The 15,571-nt window shown below is 36.0% G+C and overlaps 1 protein-coding gene across 2 annotated transcripts in view; it reads left to right on the top strand.

Annotated features, from left to right (window-relative positions):
* Positions 1 to 390: 390 nt before the first annotated feature.
* Tenm3 (teneurin transmembrane protein 3) overlaps positions 391 to 15,571 on the top strand; it is a 585,882-nt gene continuing 570,701 nt past the window's right edge. The window contains exon 1 of one of the 2 annotated variants that reach the window (XM_048330896.1): positions 391 to 895. In XM_048330896.1, coding sequence (XP_048186853.1) covers positions 406 to 895 — 490 coding nt within the window. In that variant the 5' untranslated portion in view covers positions 391 to 405. The remainder of the gene's footprint in view (positions 896 to 15,571) is intronic. The other variant, XM_048330895.1, reaches the window with a different exon arrangement.

The following is a 15,571-nucleotide window of genomic DNA, read 5'->3' on the forward strand; positions in this document are numbered from 1 at the left end:
CGGGGGGGGGGGGGACGGGGAGGGAGGGAAGGGGCGGCAAACGTGGTTCAGTCCAGCAAATCCCATTTGACAGAAAAAGGCAGTAAAAGGGGAATCTCTCTCTTTCTCTCTTTCTTTCTTTCTCTCTCTTTCTCTCTCTTTGAATAAAGAAGAAATAAAGTACCTGTCATCTTGACAAGTGGCGGAGCGGAGGAGTCAAGGATTATAAATGATCGCAGCCAGGTCCGGCTCGCCCTCTGATTGGGCTCTCCCGCGAGCTGCACCGGGAGAAGCGCATGGTAGGCTCCTCTCCTCTCCCTTCTCACACGCGTGCACGCACACACACACACACACGTGTACGCGCCCGATCTCGGGCACACTCGACCCCTCCCCCAGCGTCCCCCGTCCACACACTTACGGTCCTGGATGCAACTCCCTGGCACTGCGCCCTGCGGGCCTCCTCACCTTTCCTTCCGCGGCTTCCTCTTCCCTCGCCTTCTCCATCCTCCGGCTCCCAGGCGGGCAGAGAACCACAAACTCCGAGCCGGGCCGGGCCCGGCCGACCCGCGGCGGGCGGAGGAGGCTGGCGGGGGCCGGCGGGCTAGGCGAGGGGGAGAGCGCGGGGGAGAAAAAGAAAGTGAACTCATTGGCGCTCGGCGCGCGCTGCCCTCCCCTCCGCACCCCTCGCCCGCCGGGGCCGGGCGGTGGGCAGGGAAGGAAGTTGTAACACTTGCTGTTCGGCCCCCCTCCCCGCCCCCCTCTCCCCCTACTCCGCTCCCGCCGCGGCGCCCCCTCCTCTGCGCGCCCGGCTCCTTTGAATTTGCCCAAGCGCAGGCTGGGTGTGCGCGCCGCTCGGGTGGACGCGGTGGCGGCTGTGGCCGGGTAGCGAGCCGGCGGCGCGGGCGAGTGGAGCGCGGTAAGTGAGTGGCGGCCGACGGCGCGCCCCCCTTTCCTTTCTGGGGTCCTAGTGCCCCGGCCTCTCCCGGCGCCCGGAGCCCGAAGGGCTGTGGCGGGCTGGCGGGCAGGCAAGAGCGAGTTTGGAGCGCGCGATTCTCCTTCCGAGCAGCGTCGGGAGGCGGATGCAAGTTGGCCAGCCCCCCGTTAGAGGAGCGCCTTCCACGGCCAGCAGGCTCCCTCGGCTCCGGCCTCCCGGTTCCGGCCTCCCCGGTCCCCGCCCCTCCCGAGCGTCAGTCACCTCGGGCTGCCCAGCTCCGCTACAAACTTCAGTGCACCTCACCTACAGAGCTGGGTAGCAGGCTGGGATTCGGGGAGTCTGGATTCCTCGGTTCCAGCTCCGGGGCTGGGCGCTCCTGGGGTGGCGCCGGGGTCTACCTTTCCGAGGTGATGCCCAGTGTGATAGTGGAGTGCCCCTTGTTCTGTGGAGGCTCCTGGTTAGGGTCCTGTGGGGTTCCCAGAGAGGGAGAAACTCTGGGGGTACCCCCACTTTCCCGGGCAGCGGAGAGCTGGCTTCTCCAACTGCGGGGCAGCCAAGTTGCCTAACAAGTGAAGGAAGGAGAAGTGAGAGCGGAGGGTGCTGTGGGAATGTGGGGTCCACGTTGAAACTTGATCCAGAAACTCTGGATGGGACTGGGGAACAAACAGATATCCGATCTGGACATTAAATTAAAAAAATACCGATGTCTGTGCGTCTGCTACTCAATGCAAGTCTCTATCTCGTGTTTCAACCGGTAGGGAAAGGGCGTCCGATATTCTAGGCTGAGGCGGATTGTGTCTGATCTTTGCTAAGCATCTGAAATGCATTTCGGGATCCATTCATACTGCCTCACCTTTAAGAGAGTTGTGGTGGTAATTCCATTTTTATTGTGGAGAGAAGATAACGGGCAATTCTGTCTTGTCATATTGCAAATATATTTGTTTCCTGAAATCAGAATTCCAAGCTAGAGAAAAGTTTCCAGGTACTTCTGAGTGCATGCAGTGGAGATGAAAGGGACACGGAAGTGCTAGCACTTTCCCCAGAGCCCCAAGCAACTAGGATGCCCCTCTTCATAATGCTCGATTTCTTATCGTATTTTGTCAAACATTTGTTGACTCTGGCAGAATTCACTGGGTGATGTCTTTTTTTTTTTTTTTACCAGAATATAGAAATATGCTCAAGCACCACCTTCCCTTCTGTTTTTAAATGTAAAAGAAAGAAAAAGGCAAGGCTGGCATTTTTGGAAAGAGTACCCTCCAAAGTAGCATTACAGCTGAACAGAACTGATCGCAGCCCTTACTGTTTAAAACACGAAGTGTACCCACCCATGCCTACTTGGGAGAAGTGCTTCTAGGCTTTGCAGCTATTAGAAACATTTAGAATTAAGAGAAGCTGTATGATCGGAAATCATCATAAATTTTAATATTTTGAAAGCACATAATTTTGTATGTACATCAAGTATCTGATATTGTACACTTCTCATTACTTAAAACTTCTCGCTTGTGTGTGTTCATATGTGAAATTCCTGTACGAGTCTTGAAAGTTTCCATTTGTGATTCTAAATTGCAGAGCAAATATTTAATTCTTGATCTAAGAGTGAGAGGTTAGTTCAGTAATAAGACTTGCTAATCCCACTTTAAAATGTCATGGCATTCACAAATTATTCCCAAATTCTTCAAAGATGAGGGGTTATAATGAGTTTTGCTATACTGTTGTGTATCAGGGTTTTGTAAATCTCATTTCCTGTTGCTTTTTTTTTTTTGCTTTCTTTTTCTTACTTGAATTTTAATATTCCCCTTACAGGTACCACTTGTCTTCTAGTATTAAATTTATTTTAGATAAGTTAAACAAGAATATATGATTAGAAAAAGTAGTTCCTCCAAATAAGACATAAGCATTTTTTACATACACAGCACAGTTTCAATGAAAATGCAATTATACAAGAACTATGCCAATGTTTATGTTTGCAAAAGTATAGAAGACCCCTACAGCAACCCATAGAGAAGAATATTGACACTAATGAGGATTGCTTTATTTTGAATAAAAAAGATAGATTTATAGTAGAAGCATGACTGCTTATTTTTCCATATGGGATCATTTTTGTGTGACTATGTTTTCTAGAAAGCAATGCTTAATGTGAATTACAGAAAGCTTTTCTTACTATAATCTTGTAGGCATGCCATTGGTCTTTTGGTTAGAAAAGAGAGCCTGCTTTATTAGGGTGAAGACAAAGAAAGATAAGGATATTTATCTTTGAATAGAAGAAAGCCTCTAAACAGAGTGAAAAGTTTTAAATTTATTCAGAAAGAAAACCTAGCTAACCAATAATGATCCAGTTAGTAAGTTCAAGTTAATCTTTCTTTGATTTTGCATCTGGGAGCAAAAGGTAATTATTCTCTTTGTAAAGAGTCAAACAAATAAGAAACCAGGGAAATGTGAATGTCTACCATTATGAGTGGAATGACCTGTCAGAAATAGTGAATCAATGTTGGAGTGCATGTACAAAAATGATGATGTTTGTGCAAGAGCTGTGAAAGTATGTTTGGAAAATGCTGAACTTAACCTATAAGAGACAAGATAAGTCTAGAGTGTGATCATCATTCAATAGAAAAATGCAAAAGAAACAAAGCCAAATTTTATTAGATTGTTGATAGTATTTTACTATACATGTATCTCCTTTCCATTAAATTTTAATATACCCTTTAACATTTGAATTCTGGGTAGATTCTGGCAGCAGGTTATCATCCAGGTATGATTCTTTAGTGGATCAGTAGATTCTGCAATAGTCATAAATCGTCTGCCCTTTCCTTCAGTCCGGTGCTTTGAATACCTGTTAAGCATATAGTTTATCCCACCCCATGTTTTATTTGATAGTCAAATGTCCCTTTTGACTTCCAGGATACCTATTCTTTGCTTAGATTGAGGGTGTAGGCAAAGACTACAATAATTTGCCACCAAAACTTTTACTCTGATTCACATCCAGTTATAGATTTCTTTGGATTTTTTTTCTGTTGAAATCTGTATTCAGTATTTCTTACAAAGTGGAATGCTAGTCCTGAGAAGACGCGAACATATATATTCAGAATGAAGGACTGTACTGGAAAGGTAGCACCAGGATGCAATGGCATTTAAAAGTTTCAGCAACTAAGTTGCCAGCTTCTTCTTCCGAACACATTTAAAACCTAATTTTGGAGATACCAGCTGTTTTAAGAGTCCTGATGGAAATTTTGTACTTCCAAAATACAAAAAGTCTCAGTCTGAAAACTGATTAATTGTTGTGTCTTATAAAACCTGATTTATTTTATACTTTTTTATACTGAGCATTACCATTATGAAGCTCTCCTTCTAATTGAGATTAATGTTTCTGGGGAAAGAAGTGGTTTGGAGGGCTGCATTCATTTTGAGTGCTGTTGTAATCAATTTCAGATACAGCATTCCACAATGGATCAGTTTGCATCCAAACCTGCCTTATTATGTAGAATTAACTTGTTGGTGATGGATAGTTAGACTCTTTCATCTTGAAAAGTCATTTGTTTCCAAACAAATGTGATGGCTTGTATGTTTCAAAATATTGCTTCTCATGATTAAAACACTTTGAGGGGAACCTAACTTTGAACTTATTTTTTAAAGAGTTACATAAAACATGATTAAAGTATCCATTACCATATTTTCAACTAAAATACCATTTCCCCCAAATACATTATTCCTTAAGCATATTTTCTTGTTCATCAAAGGGTTTTATGACTTAAAGTCACAAATAGCAATTGTTACCCTTCTAGCATTCTCCCACCTTTTTGAGATTAGCATTCTATTTGAGTTTTCAAGAGTTTCTTAGGATTAAAGATATACGTCTTGTGGTATGTGTTATAACTATTTTATAAGATGGTATTCTGAGAGATAATGCATGGAGAGGTAATTTCTTACTGGAAATATGTAGCTGTGGTGAATATTATCATTCCTAATGTGTTACTTGCATTTGTTCCTTACTTATAGTTTCTCAGCATCAGTTTCATCAGGCTTGTTGTTGTTGTTTCATTTTTTCTTTTAAAATTTTCTTGTGGAAGGCCATGTTAAGATTTTATTGGGTTGGTCCATACTGGATTTTTCATTGTGATATATTCTTAAAGAGTCAATGAAATAAAATATTAAAAAATAGAATACAAAATTAATATAGATAGATATTTTGCTATACCTATAAGGGATAGGATTTGGGGGTAAAGATATAAATTGGTGCTTTCTATAACATTTGTAAACTTCCCACACTTTTATTGACCTTTATTTTCTGATTAGAAAAACAATGGTAGGAACTATGTTCCTTGTATTTTAATTTATCACTCTATAAGGATAGACTACTAACATTGGGATTGTGTTTTACAGTGTGAAATGTTCTTTTAAAACAGTTTTTAATGCCATGATAAAGTACAATGCCATTTTAAAGGGTTATTTTAGATGAGACCATTATAATATAAGTTACCAAAATGTAGAAACAAATGTATCACTCACCTAAAATACAATAGAACCTATGCATTTGAGAGAATTTTTATATTTTCCCTAGTTTTGATTAATAGCCTGTGCTTTTGTAGTTAGACCAGTTCCATGGAATTTGTTAGAGACTGATCTACTCAAGCCTCTGTCATTCTACTTAAATAAGTCATTTGTAAGTCACCACCTATGTCATATAGCATACTCTTAAGTCATATGGATTGGTGATTGTAAATATATCAAATGATGATAATGATAATGATGATGATTTTATTTTCCTGTTGGTGCTTTCTTAGTATAACTGAAGAACTGATAGGGTAGCACTGAATCTATAGATAAGTGTTTGTGATAGGTGGCAGTCTTTACTGAATTCTGTGATTTTCTTCAGATGATAGGGAATTCCAAAAACTCTAGAAATGTGAAGAGTAAAACAATATATCACCACATTGTGACAATTTTTTGTCAGTTCAAAAGTTGATCAGAGCTTATAAAGAGATGGCTTTCATTTTATATTTATTTAAATTTATTTTACTGTTTACCCATATCTGCAATCCTTTAGTTTATACTGGATCTTGAACAGAAAAAAAGCAAATAATAGCTTTCAAAAATTACATGTTTTGAAAAATCGTAGTACATGTATTCATACTTGCACTAGATAAATAACTGTAGCATTTATATAAGTGAATGAATAATTATATAAATTCTATACTTCATATAATTCTATAAAAGGCATGTATGATATTGCTTGTTGATGAGATATTCTCAGACTGTGAAGTATCTCTTCTGTTAGATTAATTGGAGAGAGATGAAGATGATGTGATTTATTCACATTGGGATAAGATCATATTTAATAATAAACAGATATTTTGTAATTGGATTGACTGGATCTATTCCTCAAGACCAAAGAAAATAAAGGAAGAAGGAAGCAACGAAGGAAAGGAAGGAGAAAGGAAGTGTGAGCATGGAAGAAGAGAGTATAGATATCTTCTATAAAGAGTGGATGGTCCTTTGAGAGTTTTCTGTATATAGCAATGTGTTTGAAAGAAAAGCAATCTAAAGGGCAAATTTTGTCATTTAAGTTAATTGGGTAAGTACAGAAGAAAATTAGAATTTTTTCACTTTTAACTACATTCATTTAGGTTCGTGCATGAAAATTAGAATCTGGGTTTATGAAACTAATTCAAGAAATTCCAAATACTCTGTATTGTTCTTTATATTGATGGAGTAAAACTTAATGCTTTAATATGGACTATGCATTCTTTGGATGTGGAAGCTGAAACTGAAATTATAATTTCTCATATAGAGAGTTTTTTTTTAATTCTAAATTTTAATTCTAACTCTGATTATTTGAAATGGCAATTTAGGAAGTAACTGACAAAGGTCACTCAACTTTCTTGATAAAGTCCTAAATCAATGTGTTCTTGTCATTCTCTGTCATTTCTGAAATTATTAGTTAGACTTTATGTGCTTGATTCCTCTTTAGACTGCTAAACTTAGAAATAACATCTTGGGTGATGACTGTCTTTCTTCTATCGGATATGGAAGCAGCTCTAAATATAGTGAATGTATATGTGGATGTAATGAAACACTTCAAAATAGTGGGATAATGTGAATGTGTGGTCCCTTCCCAGCCCCACCCCCAGGGGAAAAAAAAGAGCTTCTTTCTTACTAGAGATGCAGTACTTCATCTCGAGTTAAGCTCACCGAATATTTTGTGACTGGACCGGTTGCCCCTTCCCTGTGCGTTTTGATAGTAGGGGCGTTCCTAAAGAGGTCCTCATTCAACACTCACTCCAGCATCTCTATTGTGTCCAGCCTTTGGCTCGGATGCTGAAATGGTATCTTAGGAGAGTGAATGTACTTGAACTACACATTGGAAGGTATGTTGTACAGAGAGCAAAAAGACAAAACTGAATTATTCTAATTTAATTTATAAGGAATGCATGAGGTATTTTAATAGGTTTGCATGCAATGTATGTAAATACATTAGTATCCGAATGTTTATTCCAATCATCACAAAAGTAAAAAATGTATTGTTTATTTTTAGTCTACAAGATGCTCTTGGGGCTTGTAACCTCTATGTTCAGACTTTTTTTTGGGCGGGGGGGAATTTGGAATTTCCCAACCTGTAGGTGGAAAAACTTAGCAAGAGAAACTAAAAAAATTGGCATAGGGTTTTCTATTAAAACTAATTTCAAGTAACTTCCAAAGGAAGTTGTCAGTTCTATAGTTTTTGGAGGAAAAAAAATCTATAACTTTTTTCTCCTAGGTGTTGCAAAAACAATAAAAATCATAACTAGGGTTATTACTTTTTTGTGTTTATAAGGGAAACTGAATAGATATTTAAATTGAGAAATTTTCACATACATTAGTATAATGAGAATAATAAGTGAAGGTTTAGATTTTACAGATAACTCATTTGATATTTTAAATAAATATTATAGGCAAGCGACTCATAATTGTGCCAAAGAATGAAAGACATAGTACAAACAACCTTATTTTGTCTCATTTGACCCCAAACAAGAACATTGTTGCATTGATGATAGTGGCAGTGATATTTGCAGAATAACTTGAAACTTTCAAAATAAGTAAGATATAACTCCTTATTCTGTTAGCTCATATTTAAGAAGCATTCCAAAAGAATTAGTCAAGGTTTTAAAAATCACTGTACTCATTCCTTTTAGGGTCGAAAGAAGAGTATGTTTGTTACCCGGTAAAACTATCTTTGAATTAGGAGTCAGAAAAATGTGAAGGCTAAATAGAACTACTAGGATGTTATCCTGAAAAAACTCAGAGTTCAAATGTTTGCTATCTAGAATATGTTGATAAACTGCTTATTCTACTTTAGATTAGATTTTAGCTTGTTTTTTCCCTAGAGGCTTCTAGCTAGTGTATTTAATAATTAAAATAAAATTTAATGCAAATACAAATTGAAATTATCATTCACAGATAAACTATACCCTGTCAAACCAGAAATACATCCTCAACTTTATTTTTCCTATTATTTTCATGCCAGACATGAATAGAATACATTGCCATGTTTTGTGTGATTACAAAATTAACTATAGTGAAATTTTTTTCAATGGTTACTTTTATTCTACAATATACAGTCTCTGAATTAAAAGTCAGGTATTATAAACACTTTATAAACTCCTTCATCAGTGATTTTCCAACAAGTATTTTTAAATTGTTGTTAATTTAAAAAATTCCATGTGTGGCAGGGATTTGAATTAATATTAAAATATGAAAATACTTATAAATGTTTTCTGTGATTTGATCATGATATAATTTTATAGGATATGTTAATTTTTATGACAGTGGTTGCTATATTGTTTTCATAGTGTTGTAGGTTAAAGAAAAATAAATCTATGCAAAGGCTGTATATTTTAAATTGAATTTATTTAATTTATTAACATATTTTAATTTTACTTAAAATTATTCATGTAATGATCTTAAGCACAATACTTTTTAGGTAAAAAGGTATTATAAAACTGAAAAGACCTACTTTTATATATTTGCAAATTCAAATATTATCTCAGTAAAATGGACATAAATAAGCCTTAACAATTTAAATTACTTATACTTAGAGGTTTTGTACCAATTGTATGTTTCTATTACTCAGGAAAACTTTATTTATATAGATAAATATTGTAGATATAGATAAATATTTTCTACAATCCATAATTTAGGAATTAAAAAATAGTAATAAAAACATCTATCAACTCAAACCCATGTTCTTAAAAGAATCCTAAAAAAATCAGATAAACATGATATTTAACACGTACAAAGATAACTTTAATTCAGTGGATATCACATTTTACAATAATGATACTTAGAATATATCAATAATATATATACACTAATGTATATGCAATTCACAAATTTTCATATACCAAGAATTACAAAAGTTACATACAAAAAAGATAATAACCAAGTTATTCATTACAAATACAATAAATGAATTATTAAAATTACACGGCATGAATGCATTTTAAATATAAATGTTTAATTTTAATTTACATTGATTCTTGTTATTTTAATTTAAGATTATTTCAGTAAGTATGATGTTAGCAATTTGGGTCCCCCCTTTGTCAAGATATACATAATGGGAGACTTCTTTTCTTTAACTTTTATGTAAAATCTGCACCCTCAAAAACAATTCAATTGCACTATACAGGTATTTGATAATGTGACAAATGTTTGAAAATTTGTGACAAATGATAATTTGAAGTAGAGAAGTCAGTGCTTGTTTCATAAGATTACATCAGGTTAATCCTCCTCACATCTGATGAATGTAGCTTTAAAAAACTATATTGTACTTCAGGTCAGAATCGTAACAGATAAAGTTTGGTGTTTTTTTTTTTTTAAATTTTTCTATCAGCAAGGTTAATGTGAATTGCTTAAAACAAATTATCAATACATCATATGTTTCATTTAAATATGATATGTTTTGTGGATGGGTTGTGGAATTGCCACTTGAACTGGAAAAGGGCTGTACTTCACTGTGAAATTTTTCAGAGTTGAAGAAGGCAAAATTTAACTATTTCTGTCTTGGAAAAATGTTATTAATGTAAGCCTTTAGGGATTTTTCTTATTATTTTATTTTTATCTTCAAAATTATACCCTCTCCACTCCAGGGTATTTTTATATGGTATTTTTATCACTTGAATTTAGGTGTGGAGTGTAGCCATTTGATTTAGGAATAGATATAAATTATTAATATACAGTCTGCTTTTTATTTTCCAAAGGGAAATATCTCAAGGCTATCTAGGAGAATTCTTTAAAGATTATGACTAGTTGGTGTAAATGGCTAATTTTGGTGGAAGAGCATTACATAGTTTTAAAGTCTTCCTTATTACTTTTAAAAGAATAGCCCATCAGGAATAGGAAGCTCTATGGATAAGCTTCCAGTCTTTGATGAAGGATTATACATACTCCCTTAAATCTGTGATCCCAGAATCTATTACACAGTAGTTTTATCAAGTAGCACTAGACTGGCCACCATTTCCTTTTCTTTCAGCAATTACTTGAGTGCTAAATGTAATGCTTATGTATAGTTTTAGTCTAAATATACATTTTAGGTACTAATATATACAACTTCTAAAACCCAAACAAAGTTAGTGTTTTGATCCAAGATAAAGAAGCCAGAAAGGTTTCGAAGAAAGTATCTTCATTTATTCCAGATGCATTTATTATCATTGAGTACTAGGTCACTGAAGTGACTCATCTGCCCAGGCCAATCTAGAAGATACTGGTAGTTCTCCATTAGTAACAAGTGCCCTTTGTAAACCATAATGAAAGCAACTTAAGAGAAAGAAATAGTAATGCATAACAATGAAGCCATTCCAGATAAGGGAGTTATTTCATTTTCTCTGAATATGGATGTAAAACTGAGCACATGATAGTATGCTTTGGTTAGGGACTTAGAAACAAACCACAAACAGACTGTATTCCCTTTTGGAATGAAAAATTTCCTAGAAAGTTAACAATTTGGAAAAAAAATAGGTCATACTCCAAGGAAGTTTTTTTTTTTTTAAGTCAGTGGTCAAATAATGCTTATTTATTTATAACAGCTTTTTAAAAATTACTGTCTAATAGAAGAAAATTACAAATTGAAAAATACTGAGTACTACTTGAACACATTTCAATTAAAAACTACAAGTGCCACCTAAAATAGAATATATTATGGGTAATGAACTTGTTTTAGAAAATGATTTCTTACTTCTGTGGCTACGAGTTTGTAAAAGTCTAAAGAAAAGTCCAAAAGTTTCATGTAAAATAGCTAGTTAAAAAGGACAATAATTTTCTTTTCACAGTTTTGGTAATTCCATTGTTGCTATACTTACCTATTGGAGTTATCAGCTTCATAAGATAGCTGATAGTTATATATGTCATGTTCTAGGTTATCATTCAATATATGAATTCCAAATTGTTTTATTCTTAACAGTTTACACTAGAAAAGTTTGTAGTACAAAAACTACTTTTAGTCATCACTTACACATGATTATCAGTGATTCATGTCTTTATAAAGAGTTGTCTGTCTTCACAGCTGTTGTAAATGTGATGTTAAAAATAAGTAATATTTCCTAGAGAAACTAGATGTGTTCAAATTTTGATTAATTTATGCAGTATTTTTTAAAGCAAGAACTCAAATAAGACCTGGAAATATTTTAGATAAATGATGTGCAAATTTCCTGCTGATTACCAGTAAGACAAAGTTTGATACATAACTCAATAATCTGAGAAGCATGCATCAAGTTTCCTATTTCTGATTTTAGAGGATATGTATTTTAATTTAGTGTTTAGAAGCAATGCAGATTAAAGATTTTGAAGAACAGATTTTTCTTTCCATCTTTCATCAGCTCTGTAGCTGAACACTTACAATCCCTTTCTTCATTATTCAAAGCCATTATCAGACTCTAATCTTTGCTCTCTCCACAGCTGTTTGAGACTTTTTTTTGCAAATGTAATTATAATTACATGTGCTTTATGAAACTCACTTCCTATGTTTGTAAAGGGAGGTTAAACAAGAGTGGAAGGAACTGTGTCATGTATACATCCAAAGATTAATCGGCTAGTTGTAAAATTATTATATCAGTGCTTATTGGGTAAAGCTGAAAATATTAAAGTACAACTGTATTGGCTCAACTGATATTAAGCAAAAAAAATCAGAGGAAATGAAATAATTTCTTCAAGAAAGTGCATTTTTATGGAGCTCAAGACTCACAATTCTGGATATTTTCTGATGAGGGCAATAATTTGAACAAAAATTATTGTGTGTGTGTGAGTGTTTGTGTGTGTGTGTGTTTAAAAAGCCCATGAAACTGACCATAGATAGAAACCTGTTAAACTTTTATATTTAATTTGCTGTACCACGTTGTAGAATGAGTAATATCACCAGGGAATCACACCAAATATAATTCTGTAGAAATCACAGAGAATTATTTCTGAAGAACAGGGTACACCTGGTTACTTATAAATCTTGAAATATAATACTTTGTCAGGTTTTACTTTTGTTTTTCACAGGTTAAACTCATACTTACTAGGCAGGCATTGAGCCATGCCTTCTGTCACTTCTTGTTATTTTTCCCCGTTAATTTTGAGACCAGGTCTCACTTTCGTCCCAGACATGGGCTTGAGCTACACTCTGCTTGCTTTAACCTTACCATTTTTGCTGACATGAGCCACTGTGAACATATATAGGTTGAGAATGGGGCTCGTGAACTTTCCACCTGCTGTCCTTAAACCTTCCTTTTACCAAGCTCAGCTTCCCAAGTAGCTAGGATTAGGCGTGAGCCACCAGAACCCACCTTTTGAGGAGAACCAGCCTTATTTATTTAAAACATTTTACTTTTATAGTATCGGAAGTTCTTCCTATATCTACAACAAATAGGCAGTATCCTTAGGAATAAGTAAAAAATGTTTACTCATAATAGAACAGCATAGGAACTCACAGAGTTAAATACTTACTCATTTTAGTGGTCCAACATGTTGCTCACCAACATAGTTATTTCTGTGTTCTTTATAGTTGAGATTCTAAAGAATATCTGTTAACTATCTGGTGAAAATTTTTGAGGAAAAAAGAAAACAAGGGATGGACTAAGTCAGACTACATCTGCAGAAAACAGACATGCATGGGGAATTATTTTTTGGTATTTTTATGTGAGCATATTGAGTATGGAAAAGGCACTCAAAAATATAAGGCCAATAGATGAAAAATGAATGTCTCAAAGAAATTTGGGAGAATTTATCAGAGGGAGAAAGGTGCTATTTACCAGGGAAACTTGATTTTCCCCCCTTTATATTTACTGTGTTCAAAATTAATAATGAACTACTGCCACCAAACCAGTAATATTGTGAATATATGTGTATATATGCATATATAATTTATACAAAATAATATACAATCTATATTTTATATATACAAATATTTGTTATACATATATATAATACTTAGTGTTTATACATATATGTGAAGATTTGCATACATACACATACATGGCAAAATTCTTATTTGAATTCATATTTTATTGTTAGTGTATACCAAATTTGTTTTAATCAAACCACACGTGATTAGGGTTCTCAAGTCCTGATTAGAAGAGCTAAAATTTCATTTCAGACCCCTAGGTCTGAAATTTCTACTTGGAGAATGATATGGAGAGAGAACTGATGGTAATTAAGTTTGTAAGAAAGTCAAGAGAAGAATGAGTCATGGACTTTTGACATGCTAGCCTCTATGTACTGGTCAGTGCCTTGAAGCTTTGTGAACATTCAAATGGTTCCAAAGTATGAACCACTAACAAACCACAAATGTACTTTAGGGCTACAAAGTTCTGAGTGTATACCTCTGTCCCATGCGTGATCACAGATTGCAACAAAGTGGGGTGTGGGAAGCCAGTATCCTTGGAAAAGCAAAGACTGGCCATTTACTTCCTACTCTGTGGTGTAGCTTGTATATAAACATATATGTGCAGATGTACATGTATATATAACTTATAGCTTATATATGTGACTTGCATATATAATGGCTATATATGTGTGTATGTGTGTATATACATATTTATATTTGCATGCTTTTGCATACTTGCCTCTGTGAAAGGCAGAGGCCTTTCTCTCTGATTCTCAGTACATCCTCTCCTGCAAACATAGTGCATGGCTCTGAGGAGTCTGTCAGTAAATAATTGATGCAGGAATGAAATCTTCCCTCACTCCACATCAATGTCAAGACCCCTCTCTAGGGGACAGCTCCTCTCTACTAAAGGTGTGGCCTCTAGACTTCGATCATCCACTGGGATTGCTCAGCTCTCAGTCTTTAGACTTTGTTAAAGATATAGTATCAATAAGCAGTTGTCAGCATTTCCATGGAAACTAATGATATGACCATAGTCTGTAACTCTTCCTTTTGCCCTGTCAGTAGTGAGCTTTGAAATCAAGGCCTTGTACTTTCTCAGTAGGTCAAGGGCTCTACCACTTGAGCCCTTTTTGCTTTAGTTATTTTCCAGATAGAGCTTCACACTTTTCTTTTTGTTTCTTGGCCTCATGTCACCTTGCAGCTGGGATTTATAGGCTAGCACATTGAGCCCTGTAGTCTGTAGATCCTTGAAAGCTACTAGGCATTTGACAGAGAGCAGTGAGGGAATTCTAGAAGAGGGGAACATAAATGTGCCAAGAAGCCATCAGTAGTAATCATCCTAAATTTGTAAATAAGCAGGAAGAATGCAACCAGATAGTAGTGATGAATGAAATTGGTCAGGTTATTTGCATTTCATATTATATTATTAATATGTGTGTTAATATTAATATGTGTATTAAACTATATTTTAGGAACTATGAGAGAACATGTTATAGATTGTTTTGTCTTCTCCTGTATCCATTTGTTAGAAAGATTTCTTTACTGCTAGAAAAATAGTGGAGCAGGCTTGATAATAAATGAAGTTGACATAGCTGAGAGTCACCGGGACAGAGGAGCAGTAGCATCTGTGAACTAAGGGATGCATGCTTCATCCAAAAGGAGACACCATGTTGCACCTCTAGGACGAGTTGTTGCCATGTGAGGGTGAAACTTAATGTTGCCAGATTGTGAGAATTTTTTTGAGAAATACCACACTATGAATTATGTGAAATCTCTCAATTTTAAAAATGTTGGCTTGTTGAAAAAAAAACACACACACATACAACACACAAAACATACAGATAAAACAAAACACGTCTGCAGGCTGGGCTTGGCAGTTGGGCTACCAGTTTGCAACCTGTGATGGAGATGTAGAGCTCTATCTGCATTATGTATTTGGGAGGCTGAGGCTGAGCAGTCGGACTGGAGCGGAGGAACCCTCGGGGAGAAATCTGTGATGAGTTTGGAGAGGGAGTTTGGGTCCAGATTGTGGATTATCTTAAATGTCATCCTCTTCTACCCATTTTGGAGAAGAAAATGTTTTCAGTTTGCAGTACACTTTCTCCTGCTTTGAAACAGAAACCCAGGCTGCCAGCAAGCCTTCTGGAAGTATGATTCATGCCAAATCAGGAAAGGGTTAAGGGACAGCAGTCAAGGCCATCCTGTCACCCTTTCACACAACTACTTCGGATTCCTCCCTCCTTGGTCCATCTTCTCACTCCAGGGATGTGAATACTAGGGCCCTTGATACCTTTAATACACCTAGCATTTGGTGGGGAATCTCT

This window comes from Perognathus longimembris, chromosome 21 (genome assembly GCF_023159225.1).
Source record: "Perognathus longimembris pacificus isolate PPM17 chromosome 21, ASM2315922v1, whole genome shotgun sequence".
NCBI lineage: Eukaryota > Metazoa > Chordata > Mammalia > Rodentia > Heteromyidae > Perognathus > Perognathus longimembris.